Source organism: Acomys russatus, chromosome 32, assembly GCF_903995435.1.
Source record: "Acomys russatus chromosome 32, mAcoRus1.1, whole genome shotgun sequence".
NCBI lineage: Eukaryota > Metazoa > Chordata > Mammalia > Rodentia > Muridae > Acomys > Acomys russatus.
In genome coordinates, this window is record NC_067168.1 from 47493812 (window position 1) to 47513330 (window position 19519).

General features: G+C 50.9%; 1 protein-coding gene across 1 annotated transcript in view; it reads left to right on the forward strand.

Moving 5' to 3' along the window:
• Positions 1 to 17960, forward strand: part of Snrk (SNF related kinase) — a 32034-nt gene extending 14074 nt beyond the window's left edge. Inside the window, exons 2-5 of the mRNA XM_051140800.1 lie at positions 7129 to 7270; positions 11447 to 11659; positions 13781 to 13915; positions 16095 to 17960. Coding sequence (XP_050996757.1) covers positions 7129 to 7270; positions 11447 to 11659; positions 13781 to 13915; positions 16095 to 17262 — 1658 coding nt within the window. The 3' untranslated portion in view covers positions 17263 to 17960. The remainder of the gene's footprint in view (positions 1 to 7128; positions 7271 to 11446; positions 11660 to 13780; positions 13916 to 16094) is intronic.
• The last annotated feature ends 1559 nt before the right edge of the window (positions 17961 to 19519 follow it).

The following is a 19519-nucleotide window of genomic DNA, read 5'->3' on the forward strand; positions in this document are numbered from 1 at the left end:
TTGGGCTCGCCTCAGTAGCAGGGTCAGCTGGGGCCAGGGAATGTTAATGGCAGCTGAGATGCCCAGATTCGAGGTCCCCAGGCCTCCAGGGCAATGTGAAGGAGCTCAGAGAGAAGAGCTCTAGGGAGCTGCTTGGGGACTGAGGTGCGCGGTGGAGCTGAGTCCTGGGACATGTAGAGTCAGTGCTGCTCCCTGAGCTGAGAAGCAGTGTAGACGAGCCGGCGACGGGGCTGAGAAGCAGTGTAGATGAGCTGGTGGTGAGACTGGGCCACACATGGGGACAGCTTGCGGCAAAGTCCATAGCTTAGTTCGGGGGTTGGGGGGCACTTAGTTTTAGTTGCGAGGAGCGTTTTGATTTCATCAGGTCTTGCTGGAAAGAAGTGTGCAGACGGGGACGGGGATGGCCGCATTCCTTCTGGTCCTTGTTAAAGGAAGGACTGTTTCCCTTGAAGCCGAGCTTCAGAGCAGAGCATCGCTGCACAGAGGGTCCCGGCTAGATGGCTGCATGTGTGAGAGACTTGTCCAGGTTCCTCCACCCTCCTCTCTGTGTTCTGAGTTTGCCCTTCTGTGGTGCTGCGGATCCAAGCCAGAGCTGTGCACATGCCTGGCAAGCACACTGCCCTTGGCTGCAGCCCTGGCCCGGCGACACGTAGCAGTCCGTTAAAATAACCTGAGAGTCCATTTGTGGGCTAGCCTTGCTATTCTCAGGACTAACTGCAAACCTTGTTTGGATCAAGAAAGAATCTTTAGGAACCAGTGCTCCGGGTGACTTTGGATGCAGACCAGTAGTTCTTGCTGGGGAAATAGGAATTCAGTGTGGTAAGCCACAGGCAATTAAGTTTCAGACTTACCATACAGGAAACCAGGGACCCAGCTTTGATTGTAGGTTCCCAGGACCCACATCCTTCTGGTGATAGTCCTGGGTGTCTCTGCACAGGTCACACGCTGGTTGCTAGCGAGTGCTGTAGAGTGGGTGTGCACAGCAGCTGTAGGACGTGTGTCCTGGGTGTCTCTGCACAGGTCACACGCTGGTTGCTAGCGAGTGCTGTAGAGTGGGTGTGCACAGCAGCTGTAGGACGTGTGTCCTGGGTGTCTCTGCACAGGTCACACGCTGGTTGCTAGCGAGTGCTGTAGAGTGGGTGTGCACAGCAGCTGTAGGACGTGTGTCCTGGGTGTCTCTGCACAGGTCACACGCTGGTCACTAGCGAGTGCTGTAGAGTGGGTGTGCACAGCAGCTGTAGGACGTGTGGCAGGTGTTGCTGCTTCATTAGCAATTGTGTCGACCATTCTGGCTCTGTTTATTTATTGACTCACAACTAATTCTGTTAAAAGTTAAAAGAATGCTTGAGCAAAAATAGAGTTTTCAACCTGAAACCTTTCGTTCTTCCCATTTTTAGTTTAGATGACTCACTTTAGAAGTGATTTTTTAAACTGGCCTGCTCTTTTTCTGTCTTGTTTTTATTTTGATCTTTTCCTGCCTAAAAAGGACTTTCTAATGTAATCTCTACACCACCCTGAGAATTGGCATCATTCACCTGCATTGTGGTTGACAATGCTACATGTGCCAGCTGGGGAAGAGTTCAGGACTTGTTTGAGAATTTTATTTCTAGTTCTGCAGAAGGCAGCCAGTGACGCCCATCCTCTGTAACATCAGAGTTCAGCTCTGTCCACTTCTTCCTATGTTGCCATGAATTGAAAGATGGTGTGTAGACACACACATACACACACATACACTCAGACACTTAGTTGTTTACTAAATGAGCATTTATTTTTCTATCTTTGTTAGCCAAGAGCCTTTATAGTTGGCTCTGAAATAAAAGTGTAGCTTGAGGGTAGCAGTGTCTCTGGCTTGTTCAGATGCTTTCTGTCTGTTGACATCGCTGCACACAACCCCCTTGTGCAGTGTTAGGTGAGGGCAGTGTGGTGTTTCTCCTGTGTGTGCCAGTGTCTCTAGCCTGGATGTGCATGGCGGTGCTCGCAGCACCTGCACCTCAGGCTCAGGCTGCCATCTGCATCCTGGAAGCTTGTCATTGTATTGCATTGCAATTGTTAATGAAAATGCAAAATAGGTCTGAAGCCAATTTTTATTAAGATGATGTCAACCCCCCTCTCCAGCTTGTGAGGTGTAAATTTCTTGGTGTCATCCCTAGTGGCCTTCATGCCAGACATCTATCTGCTCTTGGGGACCTTTATTCGCTTTTCAGCACTGTGACCAAATGACCCAAAAGAAGCAGCTTAAGTGAGGGAAGATTAGTCTCAGGTCTGGGTGTCAGGCCATTCCAACAGGGAAGGTGCGGCCTAGCAGCTCGGGCATGTCCAGCAGAGCCAGCCACACACAGTGGTGCAGGTCAGGAGCAGAGAGAATAGACCTACAAGCAGGGCCGGGTGTAAGCCTCAGAGGCCAGATCCTCCACTCACTTTTGCCAGGGTTACCCTAACGGTGCCACAACCTTCCAAATGGCACCACAAGCCAAGTGCTCACGAGAAGCCAGTGGGGGCAGTCCAGACTTGAGCCATAACATTTGCTCCTGGCCTCAAAGAGTCATGACCATCTCTAATGTAAAATGTGGTTAGTCCCCATAGTCATAACTGTCCCTACACTGTTCTGAGGTCCAAAGTTCAAAGTCCCTTAGAGAGTAATGTCTCTTAGCTGTGAGCCTTGTATATCAAGAAGAAAGTGAAATATTTTCATCATGCAGTAAGTAGTACAGAGTGAACACTCCCTTCTAAACGGGAGGAATAGGAAAAACAAGGAAATTTTGGCCCAAAGATTGTAACCCTGCAAGCAAAACAAGTCGCATAGCTGCATGCTGGGTGGTTGGAGCGTGTGCCGGCACCCTCCGGTTCTTCTGTGGCCTTGCCATTCACAACACTCATGGGTTCCGCTGCACAGTTTTATGTCTCCTTGACATAAGCTAGAGTCATTTGAGAGGAGGGAACTTCAGTTGGGCTGTAGGCAATTAGTGATTGGTGGGGAGAGCCCAGCCCACTGTAGGTGGGGCTGCCCTGGTGGTCCTGGGGTCTATAGGAAGCTGACTGAGCGAGCCATGGGGAGCAGACTGTGAACAGCACCCTCCATGGGCTCTACATCAGCTCCTGTCCTGACTTCCTCCCCTGATGAACAGTGGCGTGGCCGTGAGCCACATGAGCCCTTCCTCCCTAGTTTGCTTTTGGCCATAGTGTTTCATCAAAGCAAGAGTCACCATGACTAAGGTAGGATCAGCCTTAGGCTGGCCATACTCTGCGGCTACGGCTTCACCCAGTAGGAGTCCTGGCTTCCAGCATCCTGGGATCTCCACTGTTGCTTAGGCTTTACTCTCAAAGCTTTCTGCAGGCCCCACTTTGGGGCTTCCTGCTAACTACCTGATTGCTTCAGATTGCTTGGCCTTGCATACTTTTTGCTGGTGCAGACCTCCATGATCCCATCACTGTTGCATTTGGTGTGCCTTCCAAACCAGCACCACACAGACAGGACTGAGTGCCGACGGTTCCACACAGGCAGGTGACCTTGCAGCCCTGCTGCAGCAGCCTCTAGTGGCCACGTGGCTGACGCTGCATGCACAGGGCACCCATACGTGCTGTCTTTTTAAATGAGTGTTTTAGGGGCTGGAGAGATGGCTCTGGGGTTAAGAGCACTGGCCGCTCTTCCAAAGGTCCCAGCAACGACATGGTGGCTCACAACCATCTATAGTGAGATCTGGTGCCCTCTTCTGGCACTCAGGTGTACATGCAGGTAGCACTCTGTATCCATACTAATAAATACGTAAATCTTTAAATGACCATTTTAAAATGCGTTTGCATTTTTATACCCTGGAGCCCTCCCTGGGTCTGGTGCAAAGTGCCGTGTGCGTGTACTGCTGCAGCTGGCTGCTCTCTCTTTCCTTAGCAGCTAGCACTTTTCATTTCCTCTGCTTCGTGGTCACTGTAAAGCTGAAAGCAGCTGCAGTACCATGCATCTCTGTTCCCCATGCCCAGGTGTGTCATAGCAGCACCACACTCCCTGCACCAACTTTCTGAATTGGCTTTTGTATTGCTGTGAGCAACATTCCCAACAGAAATGAAGGGTGAGTCTGTGAGCTTTGAGTCCGTCATCGTCAAGGCCTCTCAGCTACCTGCACTCACCGCGCACCACACCTGGGTTGGGTCTGGGACGGTGCCTGCTGCTGCCAAGGGGAGCTCACTTTGAACATTCATGTTGAACACGTAGCAAGATTTCAGTGCGTATCCTTTCACTGCCTGCAGCACTTCCTAGGGATAGAGGTTGCTACTGTCATACTTTTTTTTTCTTCCATTTTTCTGTGTGTGTGTGTGTGTGTGTGTGTGTGTGTGGTGTGCATGTGTGTGGGTGTGTGTACATATATGTAGAGGCCCACGGTTGATGTCCAAAATCACCTATGGCAGCTCTTCCACCTTGTTCAATGAAGCCTGCCTCTCTGTCAGCCCAGAGCACCCTGCCCTGGCTGACCTCACTACATGGCTTATCCTGGGGATGCTCTGTCCGTCTTCCAAAGACAGCACAGGCACCGTCCTGCGCACTCGACACTGTGGGCTCTGGGACGTGGGCTCCAGTCTTCATGGTGCAGAGAAGCCTCTCTCCAGCCCAGACCTGCATGTTTAAGTCACTGTGGACATCCACATTTGTGTAGAGGATTGCTTGTTGTTAGTACTTGGCTTGTTGTAAGATGGGTTCTCTCAGGTGGACCTCAACTTATGACCCTTATTCTTGCCTCAGCTTTGAGTGCTCGGGCTGTAGGTGTGGGCCGCTGTGCCTGGCTGGCAGTCTGTTTTTATCATTTTCCTCTGGCCCTTGTGTCGAAAAAAGTAAAATCATTCAAGGACAAAAGAGAGAAGAGAAACAAATCTGGAATAGTGTCCACAGAAGACTGGTCCTGGGACATCTCATTTCAAACTCCAAGACCCTGAAGCCCCTATATATCCATGGTAATAGTATTGATATGTGGCTGCCGTAGATGTAGGCGGGCCCGGCCCATGTGGGTGGCCATTACCTGGGCAGGTGACCCTAGGCTGAATCAGAAAGCTAAGTGATGACGAGCCAGCGAGTGGGCGGCCAGCACTGCTCCCTGCCTGAGTTCCCGCAGTGATGGACTGTGACCTCCAGGTGTCAGCCAGATACACCTGCCCTCTGGTACATGGTCAGTCAGGGTTTCATGACACTACAGAAGGAACTAGAACAGTGCCTACACAGACGTTCCCATACGTATAAGGAGTCTGTAGGCCACTTACATGCCTAATGTTGTGTACAGTGTCCGTGGTTGGGCTTCTGCAGCTGTCTGCTGTGTCACCGTGTTCCTCAGCGTGAGTAAACTACGTAAGCACAGCCAGGCTGCGGGATCTGCCTGTGGTTTGCTCCCTTCTTAGCTGGCCTCTCACCAGGCAGTGGACAGACTGTGTTCATTTGCTTGAGGAAGTGACCCTAGGCTTCCTTTCCTGTTGTTGTCCTCAGACGTGGCAGCCATGGCGGCTTGGAGAAGAAGGGCGTTGCTGGGGGCTGAAGTCTACAACCATCACAGCTCACGGCCTTTTGTCACTTCAGTTCCTGGGGATCCAGCATGTATACAGATGCAGCACTCAGACACACACACATAAATCTTTTACAAATTGTACAAGGAAAGTTAAATACCAGTCACGTACCTTTCCTTTAAAAACCTTACTATGGTCTGACTAGAATCGTGGGTTTTAAATACTTGTCAATGGCGATTTAAAAGTTACTTACGTTAGTAGAGATGTCTGAGGTCCACAGTCAAGGCAGCCAGTGAGTCAGACCATTCATGCATCCCCAGAGCAGGGCAAGCCGTGTGCTGGGGCTCAGACCGCGTGCTCTGCACTGTGCTTCAGTTTCAGGGGCCTGTGCTGCTGCTGTTTGACCGCTTTTCATAAGCACACCCACAGCAAAGCACGCCACACACCCAAGCAGCCACACTGTGGGGATGGGTGGGTTCTTATTTGTTGCCTTTCTTCTTCATTTAAACCAAGGAAATGATATTTGACTAACAAATTTTAATTTCTCTAGCTTGGCACTTCCATTATTTTGGGTAGTTTAGGCTTACATGAAAACAGCAGTTGCTTGTTAGCAGGTGTGATGACATGGATGGCCCCATGATGCCTCAGAGTGTGTGTGTGTGTGTGTGTGTTTGTGTGTGTGTGTGTGTGTGTGTGTTTGTGTGTGTGTGTGTTTTTATATTACCATACATATTTTCATTTTTGGAATGAACTAATTTTTGATGCCTGTCTTAAATCCCTTTTTTCAATCTGAAAGAAAAAGTCGCCCCAGAAAAGCATCCCTTTCCCCCCCAGTTGATAGGTTTGTTTAAAGACAAGAGAGGAGTTGTTTACTGCTAGGTTCCTCTGGTCTTGGCTCCTGCAGCTTCACACTGGGTGGGATCCTGTCAGGACAGAAGCTTGTCCAAGCTGGGCAGGAGTGGGATAACTTTAACAACAAGGAACTTATTCCTTCTCCTTTTAAAATTTTTAATTTTTAAAAACCTTTTAAAATAATGTGTGTTGAGGAGAGGGGCACATGAGTGCAGTGCACAAGGAGTCCAGAGGAGGGGACCAGATCCTCTGGAGGTGGAGTTAGGGGAGGCTGTGAGCCACCATGTGGGTGCTGGGAACCAGACTCAGGCCCTCTGCAAAGAGCAGTGCATGCTCCTGGCAGCTGAGCTGGGTCTGTTCCGCTCCCCTAGACCTTAGCTCTTCTGATAATCAGCTCTCACTGTTTGCAGGCTGGCCACTTAAGCCTTGGGGCCCAGCGCTCGCATGTGATGTGGTACAGACCCAGCTTGGGCTGTGCTTGCTTGTCTCTGAGCTGCCGCTTTCTCATCTGTGACTCTGAAGAGTTCTGTGACCCAGGTGACCACCCCAGCATGAGGTAGAGAACAGCTGGGGTCATGCTGACCTCTGGCAAATCCTTTCCAGTGCACAGTTAGCACCCTGTCTGTAGTGGGGAGAGCAGACTTGTCCCTTGGCTCAGAAACAGGGCATACTGACTACTAGTTCTCCCCTGACCAGACAGGGCCGAGACCCTGCTCTGTTGAGTTGTGGCGGTGCTCGGGTATCTTACCTTAACTCTTCCTGATTCTCTTGTCCTCCCTCATCTTTGGTTTGCAGACATATGGAGCCTGGGTGTGATCCTTTTCATGCTGGTGTGTGGGCAGCCGCCCTTCCAAGAGGCCAACGACAGCGAGACACTGACCATGATCATGGACTGCAAGTACACTGTGCCACCCCGCGTGTCTGCAGGGTGCCGGGAGTAAGTAAAGCACTCGCACACAGATGGGAGACTGACCCACCAACACATCAGGGACACCTGACATACCTTCAGCATGCAAGGATCTGAGTCTGTTTAATTTATGGGGTTAATGTTTCTGCCGCTGTTGTTTGGGAGCACCTTTTAGTATTTGATAAGAAAGTCAGTGGGAAAATACAAAACATGCTTATTTCTGTGGTATGCCTGGGATAATGACTCATGAACTCATTCAATACCTGGCCACACAGCTAGGCTCATTCCCTGAGCAGCTCATAGCTCACAATAACCCAGTTACTAATCTACATTCTGCCACGTGGCTGGACACCTGAGCTCAGGCACCAGCCGTCCATCCTCCCCACGTCCTGCTGACTCTCTCCTGCACACCTGCCTCGCTCCCAGCATCCTTTCTACCTGCTGGATGTCCCACCTGTATCCTGCCTCAGCCATAGGTCAGAGGTGCTTTGTTTTGTGTGTTGGTTTTTCGAGACAGGTTTCTCTGTGTAGCCCTGGCTGTCCTGGACTCACTTTGTAGACCAGGCTGGCCTTGAACTCACAGAGATCTGCCTGCCTCTGCCTCCCAAGTGCTGGGATTAAAGGCGAACACCACCACGCCCGGCGGCCATGATGGTTTTTAATTGGCAGGCGCTGCGTGTGTACAACACACAAGAGATTCCTTTATGTCACTCGTGTTTTCAAGAACTCCATTTTGCCTTCTCAGCCTCCAGAAGTAGTGGCCCTTCCCTGGCGGCTGCTTCTGTCTCCAGTGGCAAAAAGCAAGACTTGAACCGTTTGAGCTTCCAGAAAAGAGTTGGGCTTTCCATTTTGGCAAGAAGATGCCATTACAGGGTGTCTCCTGACTGTCTTCTCACGCCCTCCCACAGTAGAGGAAAGGCCATGCTTTGTTGTGCGCCGCTGTTCCCAGCCGCACCAGCCAGTGCACTGGGCTCCTCCTGTGCAGTCACGTGTGTGTGAGAGAAACAGCCCTGCAGCAGGGTTTGACTGTTTGACGTTTGTGACATCTTAAATGAGCCAGCTGAGATTGCAGTTACCAGTTCAAATGTTTGTTCTGCATCAGCAAGGCTTGAGTTCTTCCTGCCAGACTGTAAGGAGGAGTATGGCAGATGGGGTTCCTTTCAGGTGGGGCCCACCTTGGGCACACAGCTCTGTGGACTGAAATGCTGGCTTTTCTGCATCCTGCTTATGAAGAGTGGAAGAGTGTATTGACGGGGTTACTGTGAAAATTATATGAAGAGATAGTGTAAAGTACATGGTTTAGGCTGGAGCACGTTAGAGGTTCTTTGTGTGGTAGTGGTGATGGTGATTTTGTGTTTATGGAAGCTCTGTGTTGGTGATCTTAGCCGATGTATTGGTTGTGGTATTGATTTGGAGCTGGAGCACAGTAGGCTGTTTGTGTTATGAGTGGTGTGATTGTAGGCTATAGCACATGGGAGGGTGTGTGTGTGTGTGTGTGTGTGTGTGTGTGTGTGTGTGTGCCTGTGTCACTTGAGCACCTCCTAGTTAGAGCGTCACCCTGCACTCCCCCGCTCGTGAGATCGAGAGCTTGCCTCCACATCCCTCCTAGAGGGATTGTTTAGAGTAGCTATCGGGCCATGCAGACTGCTTTCTGAGTGCTGTGTTGTAAGGAGCATTCCCATCTCATCTGACTTTCCGGTGTGTTCTGAGTGTGTGTGGGGCCTGCGCTGCCTGTGTGCTCCTCTGCTGTTGTCAGCATCTGCTGTCTCTGTCCCAGCCTCGGCTCCTGACATGTGAGCGCTGGTGACTTTGCTGCTGGTATTTCTTCTGTCTAACCAGGCTGCCTTTGCTAGCTCACACTTCGGGCTCTAGGCCACTTCAGAGACGGTTCGCTTCATCATGCTGGGGTTGATCCGTGGCCTCTGATACTCAACTTGAAGTATTTCCTAGCCTTTGCCATCTTCCTCCACGCCTGCTTTATTTGTAACTAGCTATTGCTTTTGCTTTCTTTGCTACCTTGTGGTGAGAGAAGATAGCGGTGTGTCACCTTGTCCCTCGGTTTTGAGCCTTGTTTCCACCTATCGTGAGGATAATTGTTACAGTCTAGTTCCTGAGTGTATTTTCAAGCTGGGGCCAGAAGTCTCTGCTGCTATTACCCACTGCGCAGCTTCCTTCCTTAAAGTTTGTCAGGTTTTGCTTTGAGAGTTTGACGAATAGTTATTAGATACATGAGAGCTGAAACTGCTCTGTCTTCCTGACAGCCCTCTGCCTCAGTTTACATCAGAGAACATGCTTCTTGTCAGCTCGTGCCTTGGGCTGGCATGTGTGTGTGGCATCTCCTCACTGGCCCCCGACTCACATAGCACGCTCTGTCCTTTCAGCTGTGCAGCTTGTTCGTCCGCATCTGCTGTGACGGTGGGAGGTGTGCGTGTGGTGTGTTTCATATGCGCTTCTTCCCTGAAGGCTGGTGGTGATTTTCCCTTTTTCATCATTTATTTTATTCTCAGCTAGCAGAGGGTAGGTGTAGGCTAGTATTTTAGTTTTTAAAAATATATAGTTACCTCCGCTGTCTTCCTACAGCATTTTAAATCCGCATGTATTACCAGTCACCTAATAGTTACTAATTTTTTTCTAACTCCAAACAATATTTTATATAGTCATAAATTGTTGATTGTCATCCGGGTATTTAACACAGACTCTGCTAACGCCCTTCTCAGTTGGAATTATGTTTTCCCACAAACTCAAACCCTTGAGATTTCCTTTGGGGAAACATCTGTTGGTGGTTAATGCTTCTTCAGGAGTGCTCTATCTGTGTGCGTGTCCATGAAGGTCGTTGCCTGAGCGTGAAGCCCTGGCTCCTCTTCATCAGCTGGGAGGACGCCTTCCATTGCTGCCATTGAGAGGGCAGCTGTCACTTTACAGCTCCCATGTCAGGGCTCAGGCTGCTCAGCTCCTGCTTGTGATCCGTGTTCTTCCATGAGTTTGGAGAACTCTCCGCTCTTACTTTCCCAAATGTGCTTCTTTCCCCTTTTGGAACTCTGTGCGTGTTCGCTGTTTCCACTCTGTCTCATCTTTAATTCTTGGTATTTTCTATCTCAGCCTACAGACAAGTTTGTTTCCTTGGCTTTATTTCATGAATTCTCTTACATTTAATTGCTTAAATGTGCCCAGTGTTTTCTTTTTTAATTGCAATGGCTATTTTTCACTTTTATTTTTTTCTCAAGATTTTCTTGCACAGTTTTACCTGTTCTTGCTCTCTGGTCGTACTTTGGGTTTGTTTATGTCTTAACCGCATTTAACAGTAGGCATCTGCGCTGCGTGCTCACCGTGGACAGGGGCGTCTGCGCTGCGTGCTCACCGTGGACAGGGGCGTCTGCGCTGCGTGCTCACCGTGGACAGGGGCGTCTGCGCTGCGTGCTCACCGTGGACAGGGGCGTCTGCGCTGCAAGCTCACTGTGGACAGGGGCTCTGTGCTACGTGCTCACCGTGACAGGGGCTCTTACTTGCTTTGCATTGTGAGGTCTTGCTGACGGCACCTTATCTCCTTTGTGGGTTTTACTTGTGCTAATTTTTGAAGGATCATTCAAAAGTTGCTTTAAGTTACATTCCACAGAAAGGAGTGGTGTGTTTTCCAGAGCCAGTGCTGAGCACACATGCTTCCTTCTCAACCTTTTCTGAACACTAGATTCTTCCCCGTTTCTCACGGGCCCTGAGATGGAGTCCTCTTTCCTTCCAAGAGCTTTTCCTGCCCGTTGTTCTCAGTCACGTGGGCCTAATGCAGCCTACCAGACAAAGCAGCAAGCAGAAGCTGCCAGCTGTCTTCCCATGGGCCTTGCTTTCACTATGCTTTTAGCTATCAACTATTCCTTGTTTACTTTTTGCCAATCTATTGCTAAGAATGTGTTACATGGTGTTTTCATGAGGAGAGTCGTTCATTCCTGTGAGGCAGGTGGGCTAGTGCCGTCAGGTGTGCACTAAGCCAGCTTGTTACTCAGGAGCAGAGGTTGGTATCGGCAGCTACTTCTCATCAGAACACCAGCAGGCTGAGGTGGTTTTATTTTATACATACAGTGGCGCCAGGTTCTCATCTGTCAGTAAACCTAGTTAAATTGTTTGCGACTATGTAAGAAACAGTGCTGGTTGCCAACACTGCCAGCACTGGTCTTGTAAACGGTTTGCCTCGTAACGGGCTCCCTTCCTTCACAGCCTCATCACACGGATGCTGCAGAGAGACCCCAAAAGGAGAGCCTCTCTGGAGGAGATTGAGAGCCACCCTTGGCTCCAGGGAGTGGACCCGTCACCGGCCACCAAGTACAACATTCCCCTGGTGTCCTACAAGAACCTCTCAGAAGAGGAGCACAACAGCATCGTCCAGCGCATGGTGCTCGGGGACATCGCGGACAGAGACGCCATCATCGAGTACGTCTGCGCTTACCACAGCAGGGACAGAGGCCTGGGCGCCCCTGACACTAGCGTGCCTGCTGTGACTGCCTGCCTGACAAATAGCATTTTAAGGGAGGAGGGATTTCCTTCTGGCTGTAATGTAGGGGATACAGTCCGTTTGGTGGGGACGGCTTGGTGGCAGGATCTAAAGGCTGCCTAGTCACGCAGCTTCTGCCTTCAGGAGGCAGAGGCTGTAACACCACAAGGTCTGTCCTGCAGCTCTTCACCTCCTACAGGGGCCACGGCCTTCCCAAGCAGGCTGTCAGCTGAGGGGTTCAGACACAAGTCTATGGGATATCCATATTTAAACCAAAACTCAGAGGAACTCCCAGCTGGCAGCCATGGGATCACTGTCCTCCGGCGTCCCTGGCCGCCATGGGATGCAGTTGATGCCTGTGGAGGAGGAGTGGACTAGGATGGTTCGTCTCTGTGTCCACAGTGTCTGTAGAAATGTCCCATCGGTCCTGGGTCCCGCTGTGAATGCAGAGGCGAGAACGTCATGACAGGCTCGGGATGCATCTGTGAGTGTGGTTCCAGGGGGAGTGGTGAATACGTGCTGCCTCTGGCCTCGAGGGTTTGTTGTCTGCTCCTTGGGCCTTTCTGCACCGTCCTGGAACCTGCACATCAAAACAAGAGCCACGTGAAGTAACTTCAGTAGTGCAGCTCAGAAAAGTGCAGCACTGCTCTGTCCTAGTGGCCAGTCACTTTGGTGAGAGGCCCATCTGAAAATAACAGAGCATGTCCACAGATGAAGAGCAGCAGCCACGTCATGTCTTTAATGAGATAGATTCCCCAACTCAGGGACGCATGGAGTGGCCACATGAGGCTGCCTGTGGCATCTCAGTTCCCAGAGCTGGGACAGAGGTGGGTACAGGTTGGGCGTGTAGAGCCATGTAGGGAGCTCTGGTCTCTGGGAAGGACCATATCTGCAGAAAAGACACACCCCTTAGTTTTAGTGCAGTAAAAATAAAATAAAGGCAGACTTGTGATGTTGGCTTTAGTTTTCTGCAGGATCTCAGCATACCCGAGAAAGGACAGGACACTTGCTGTCTCTGCACAGACACACGCGCTCAGCATGTGTACAGAGCATTTTTGTTTCCATTTTTGGAGTTGCTTATGTACGTAGCTGTGTGTGCAACCTCTGTTACACGCCAGCCTGTCAAGCCCATGGCCTCCAGCCGCTTACTCCATGCTGCCTGTTCACGCTCTGAGAAGTTCCTTATTCTGAGGGAAGCGCCTGAGTTTAAAGGATGAACACAAGACAGCTGCTTTCCCAAGGTCACATTTGTGAGAAGTCACTCTTGAGTTCCACCCCAGGACCCCCTGTCCCAATCACTGTGTGTTTCTTGCAGTGGTCTCAAACCCATGTTTCTCACGCATGCTACAGTTTGCCAAGCCAAAGGCTTCTAGAAAGCAGAGCTGCATGTTCCTAAGCTGTGTGAGGTTGTTGATGACAGCCAGCTGCAGGAGGTGAGGCTGTAGGTTTAATGTCCCCAGCAGCTAGCCACCATGGTGCCTGGCCTGACATGATGTCCAGTGAGCACCCCTGCTCAAGTGGACAAAGGACACATTGATTTTGCTCCGTGAGAGAAGGAGAGCAGCACCGTGTACATTGCAGCACTTGCTGTTCCACCTACTCTGCCTGTGTACGCAAAACCATCAGCCCTCCCGCCATTCGGGTTGACGGGTGCTCACAGAGCGTCTGAGGTGGTGTGGGCCTCATCCTCAGTCCGTTCTTCTCAGAAGCAAAGGATCCTCCTCAACAGACATCAGGTGCACATGCTGCCGCATTTCCAGAAAGCACCCGTGCTCTTGGAAGCCTCAGTGCCTTTTCTTATGTCCAGTGTAAACACCATCCAGCTACATCAGCAGTTTCCTCTTCTCACTTAACTGAACATTTTTATTCAGTTGCTTTTTTGGATTTCAGTCACAACCTAAATAACTACAGGGTTTTGTTCTTTCTAGTTTGTATTTTTGTCTCATTTAAAAAGCTTCCCAGATATTGCAGACATTGGATCATATTAGGCCATACGTTTTTTTTAATCTTGTAAAAACCTAGCTGTGTGGCTTCTGATTGTTGTTGTTTTGTTTCCTCAGAGCCCTGGAAACCAACAGGTACAACCACATCACCGCCACGTACTTCCTACTTGCTGAGAGGATCCTGAGAGAAAAGCAAGAGAAAGAAATACAGACCAGGTCTGCCAGCCCCAGCAACATCAAGGCCCAGTTTAGGTAAGAAAAATACCTTTACTGATATTAGTAAGTTAACACTTTGAAATGAAATAGGGAGCTGTTTGTTGATGGTTCATGAGTCTTTGGCAGGAGGGTCCTCACCTCGTCATGATCGCTGCCTTCCACAGAGGGAGCACGGGCCAAGTGGTCCCCAGGAAAGGATTTCCTCCCAAGAGCAGCATGAATTTCCTTTAGTTACTTGCAAGAATTTTTAAATAGGGGCATTTAGGGTTCCAGTGATTGGACAGCTAAGTCAGTTAGGGGACTGATTCGCTGTTTGGTCTCAGGAACATAAAACAGTTTTGATTTAGCTGAGCACCACTGCTGACCTCCTGCGGTTGTGAGGAGGGGCTCAGTGAGACAGACCAGGCTCCTTCTGGAGCCTCCGACCAGAGCCTCCACTGAAGCTGATCGTCAGGCTGGCCTGATGGCGTGAAGCCTCCCTGCCAGCCTGTGTGAGCAGTATCAGGCTCTTTACCTGCAGAAAGGGGTAGTTATAGCACCTCCTGTGTTGACTGGATTTCAGAGAATTCACCACACAGGCTCTTGGTGGCTGACCCCTGAGTAAGCACCCGCCTCCATGCACCACCACCTACCCCAGCCAGACTTTTCAGTTCTCACTTGCTCTCACTTGCTCTCACTTGCTCACAGTCTCTCTTTTGTTAAGACTTGATCTTTGCCCTGTTGGGCTCTACCAATTGTTACTAGTTTGGAGAGGTGAGTCACATGCTCAGGAAAGGTGAACTGCCAATCTGTAATTTTTCACACAGTGACAGCCAGTGGGGGAGGGGAGACATGCTCACCAGGTTTTGTCAAACCTATCTGGGTGTGGCTCCTTGCATGGTGGAAAGGGGAGAAGAGGAGAGCCTGCATTCGCCATGGTGTGCCTGCTTCTCAATGCCATGACTGCAGGCCCTGTGCATTAGCTCCCCCAGGCCTTGCTCAAGTGCTCGCCAGCTGGTTCTTTCTTCACTTTGTGGCCTTAAAAGCTCTACTGAACACCTACCTCCAGCAGTGGCAGAGGCAGGCAGTTCTTCCTCCCCTGCAGTTGCTCCAAGTTGGGGAAAGTTGTTTATGGTAAGATATTTTACAACTAGCCGGGCGTGGTGACACACGCCTTTAATCCCAGCACTCGGGAGGCAGAGGCAGGCGGATCGCTGTGAGTTCGAGGCCAGCCTGGTCTACAAAGTGAGTCCAGAACAGCCAAGGCTAACACAGAGAGACCCTGTCTCAAAAAAAAAAAAATTTTTTTTTTTTACAACTGCAGGTCATGTAAATAACTCTGGCGTCATCACTGCTTCTGTGCACCCTTCTTTCCTCAGGCCAAGGAGATGCTCTCTGGATAGCCTCCCCACGTCCACAACTCCAGACCAGAAGACAGCGTTAACAGTTTTGCTACCCAGTACCCTTGTGTGGGTGTTAAGAACTTAGGTGTTTATACCAGCAGGGCTAGTCATCAGGGAAGAGATTGTCTGTAACGCTGAGTTGATCATTTCTATACCATTCTGTACAGTCTGTGCTGGGCATTCCAGAGGAGCCTCATCCATAGTAGTCTGCGTGTCAATGCTGCACAGACAGAGAGCGAGCGAGCGAGCGCATGTGAGCCCGCCCATGCATGTAGGTGTGCATGTGGATGTGGATGGACTGTATGTAGCATGTGTGTGTGTGTGACAGTGTATCTGGATTATATATGCAGGTGTGCACATGTATATATGATAGTGTATGCAGTGAGCATGTTTGTAGGTGTTCATATGTATGTGAACATATACGTAGGTATGCATGTTTGTTTGCGAGCATGTATGCAGGTGTGCCTGTGTGTGTATGTGGAAGTGTGTGGTGTGAGGATTACCTGTGGATTCTGTCCTGGTTCTGGGTGTGTGCAGCTTTGTGTGTGAGGCATGTGCCATGGCTTGTACAAGTTCAAGGTACTCACCTTCCACCTTCTTGGAAACAGGGTTTCCTCCGCCATCTGTGCAGGGGCTGCTGGCCAGTGATTCTGGAACGCCTCTACACCCCTCCTGTGATGGTGCTGGGATTACAGAGATGCCCTGCCTGCTGTGGCTAGCATCTGAAGGCGGGTTCTTAACACCTGGGCAGCAAACACGGTACCCACGGGGCTGTCTGCCTCTCCAAGACAGGCCAGCAACTACATGACATTTCTTTTTTCTCTGTCACACAGGCAGTCATGGCCAACCAAAATTGATGTACCCCAAGACCTTGAAGATGACCTCACTGCCACTCCTCTGTCACACGCCACAGTCCCACAGTCTCCTGCTCGGGCTGCTGACAGTGTCCTCAATGGCCACAGGAGCAAAGGCCTGTGTGACCCGGCCAAGAAAGATGAGCTCCCGGAGCTGGCTGGGCCAGCACTGTCCACCATGCCACCTGCAAGCCTGAAGCCCACAGCCAGTGGGCGGAAGTGTCTCTTCAGGGTGGAAGAGGATGAAGAAGAGGATGAGGAGGACAAGAAGCCTGTGTCTCTGTCCACGCAAGTGGTGCTGCGCAGGAAGCCTTCCGTCACCAACCGCCTGACATCTCGAAAGAGTGCCCCGGTGCTCAACCAGATCTTCGAAGAGGGCGAGTCTGACGATGAGTTCGACATGGACGAGAACCTGCCGCCCAAGCTGAGCCGGCTGAAGATGAACATCGCGTCCCCAGGCACAGTGCACAAGCGCTACCACCGCAGGAAAAGCCAGGGCCGGGGCTCCAGCTGCAGCAGCTCTGAGACCAGTGATGACGACTCTGAAAGCCGCCGCCGGCTGGACAAGGACAGCGGCTTTGCGTACTCGTGGCACCGACGTGACAGCAGCGAAGGGCCACCAGGCAGTGAGGGCGATGGTGGTGGCCAGAGCAAGCCTAGCAGCGGTGGGGGTGCGGACAAGGCCAGCCCAGGAGAGCAGGGCACGGGTGGTGGCAGCCAGGGTGGCTCAGGCGGGACTCCATCCGGTGCAGCCGGCTCCTCGAGGCGCTGTGCAGGCCCTGACTCCTCCTCGTCCTCCCCTGCCTCAGCTTCTGCTGCTCCACGTGGTGCAGAGCTTGTACAGAGCCTCAAACTTGTGAGCCTGTGCCTGGGCTCACAGCTGCACGGCGCCAAGTACATTCTGGACCCGCAGAAGGCCTTGTTTTCCAGCGTGAAGGTGCAGGAGAAGTCCACGTGGAAGATGTGCATCAGTGCCCCGGGCCCCAGCCCCCCTGCGGACCTGGACCCTGTGAGGACCAAGAAGCTGCGGAACAGTGTGCTCCAGCTACCTCTGTGCGAAAAGACCATCTCCGTGAACATCCAGCGCAGCCGGAAGGACGGGCTGCTCTGTGCCTCCAGCCCCGCCAGCTGCTGCCACGTCATCTGACCTGTAAAGCGCGCTCACGTCATTTGTTCTGACGTGACAATGCATGGTCTCTGTGCATGCTGCTACACGCTACTTTTCTTTTCCAGCCGAAAAGTCTACTGTGTGATTTTACATTCATGATTTTCAATGTGGATGACCAGGATGAAATTGTGTATCTGGAGCCCGACGTAAATGGAGCGTTTAGAGATTCATGTTCTGCACTTAACCTGGAGGGAAAAGCCCAGAGTCCTGGCCTGGCCTCCGGTGATAGGGAAACTCCATGCTCTGAGGCACGCTGGTGCCCGAGACAGAACCAAAGCAATAACGTGGTGACGCCCACAGGCCTGGGAGGAGCAACACTCCTGCCAGCCACCCAGGGCCTGTGCACCGAGAACCTTAGAGCCACGGTTTGAGCACCCACACCTGTTTGTCTTAAGCGATAGTGTGAAAACAGTTGGGGCTCTTATATTTTCATTGACAAAGATTTTCTTGTTTATAATAGATGAGATCAGCTACTTAGCTTTGTGAGGCAGCTTCCCCGTAGAGTTACAAGGAGACAATCTTTTCTGAGGCAATGAGGTGAACTCGTATCTTAACTACTTAGAGCATGTATGTCTGTCTGACAGAAAAAAAAAAAAAAAAGAGGCTCTGTATAAGTTTCCCCTGCAGGATACAAGGCAGGGTTTCCTTCACGTCTGTATGGACAGGAGAAGCTGGAGGGCTGCTGCACGGGCTGCAGTGCACACAGGTGGCAGCAAATCCGACTGACGGTGAAGCAGAACTTCCTGGCTTGGGTTTTCAGGAGCTTGTGCTTAGGGGGCCTCAGGTTGCTCATCCCACAGTAGCATTTGGCTCAGCTGCACAGAGCAGCTGCTGAGACGGCTCAGGAGGGGTAGTGCTCAGGAGCCGGCTGTGCTGTGCTGCCTTCCTGCCACACACGGATCACAGAGCTCTAGATCGGCCTCTCCCGCACTGACGACTCCGGACTCACCCATCTCCAGAGGCATCTTCTCCCGATGCCCTGTCCTCCCTGACCTTGGGAAGCCCAGACAGTGGGTTTCACACGGTGCCCTAGGGGTTCTGGAAGCAGTGCTTAAGTGAGCTGTGGGGCGGGTGTGGCTGGCCCAGGGCCCTTCCCTCTGCAGCTGCCTTTCCTGGCTCTAGGTGACAACAGTTACAGCAAGCTGACCATGTAACTCAGAGCGGGCAGGGCACAGGCCAGTCACTTTCTTCAGTGCTCACTCACTGCTACTTTAGGGTTAATGTATATTACTCAAAACTTCACAGTATAACCTGACTATACTAAGTAAGATGATACTTAAGATACTTCTAGCGCTAGGCTAACTGCTTGTGCTGTGAGCTGCAGTCCCATCCAGCGGGCCACATTCACACAGTTGAGAGCTGTGAGGAGAGGGGTGGTGAAGCCATAGAGCACATTTGCGTGAAATTCTTAAGCAGGGATCTTCCAAGGGCCGGAAGCCAGTGTGGCTCTCAGAGGCAGAGCCACCGCTGTGTGAGCGAGGAGGGCGTCTGTTAGGGGCATTGCAATAAGCTGTCGCAGCTGTTTCCCAAGTGATGTACATACTCTTCTGTGGTCCCGTCCAGCCTCGGAGCAGTGCCTCCGAGCTCAGCCGTGTGCGTCTGGTCTTTCTATTCAGGTGTATATACGGTGCTCACTTTAGATCAGCAGTGTTGGCCATTTATGCTGCAGAGCTGTGTCACAGCCTTATTAGTTGTGTGTGGTTGGTGACCCTCTGGGGACACAGTGTCTGTTGAGTGCTGTCTTACCCATGTGTTGACAAGTGGATGTCTGTGCACGTGTTGTGTGTCCTGGGATGTTGTCACACAGAGGGAGCAGAACACATCACACCAATAGTGGACCAAACTACTTCCTTGCTCTCACCAGTGACTGTCCCCTAACCTGTCTTCAGAGTCACAGAGTTACAGTAGTGTATAAATTAAATATTGTGGGGGAGTTAGTCTTGTATTTTTGTGTGTATATATATAATTATGTACTTCTGGAATTCTATCTGTATTTAAAGATGTGACAATCTTGACACCGATTTTAATAGTCATGAGACTGAACAGAGATGTCCTATGAGTCAGAGCTGACGTGTGCTGAGAACACAAACTTGTCAGCTGATTGGTCAGTTGCCTCTGGTTCTGGCCAGTCTTTCTCCTTGTATGAACATTGACAGGTATGTGACACATGGGAAGTAATCCAATAATAAAGTGACATACTGGTGTTCAGCAATAGAAGCCGAGTGTTGTTTTTCTT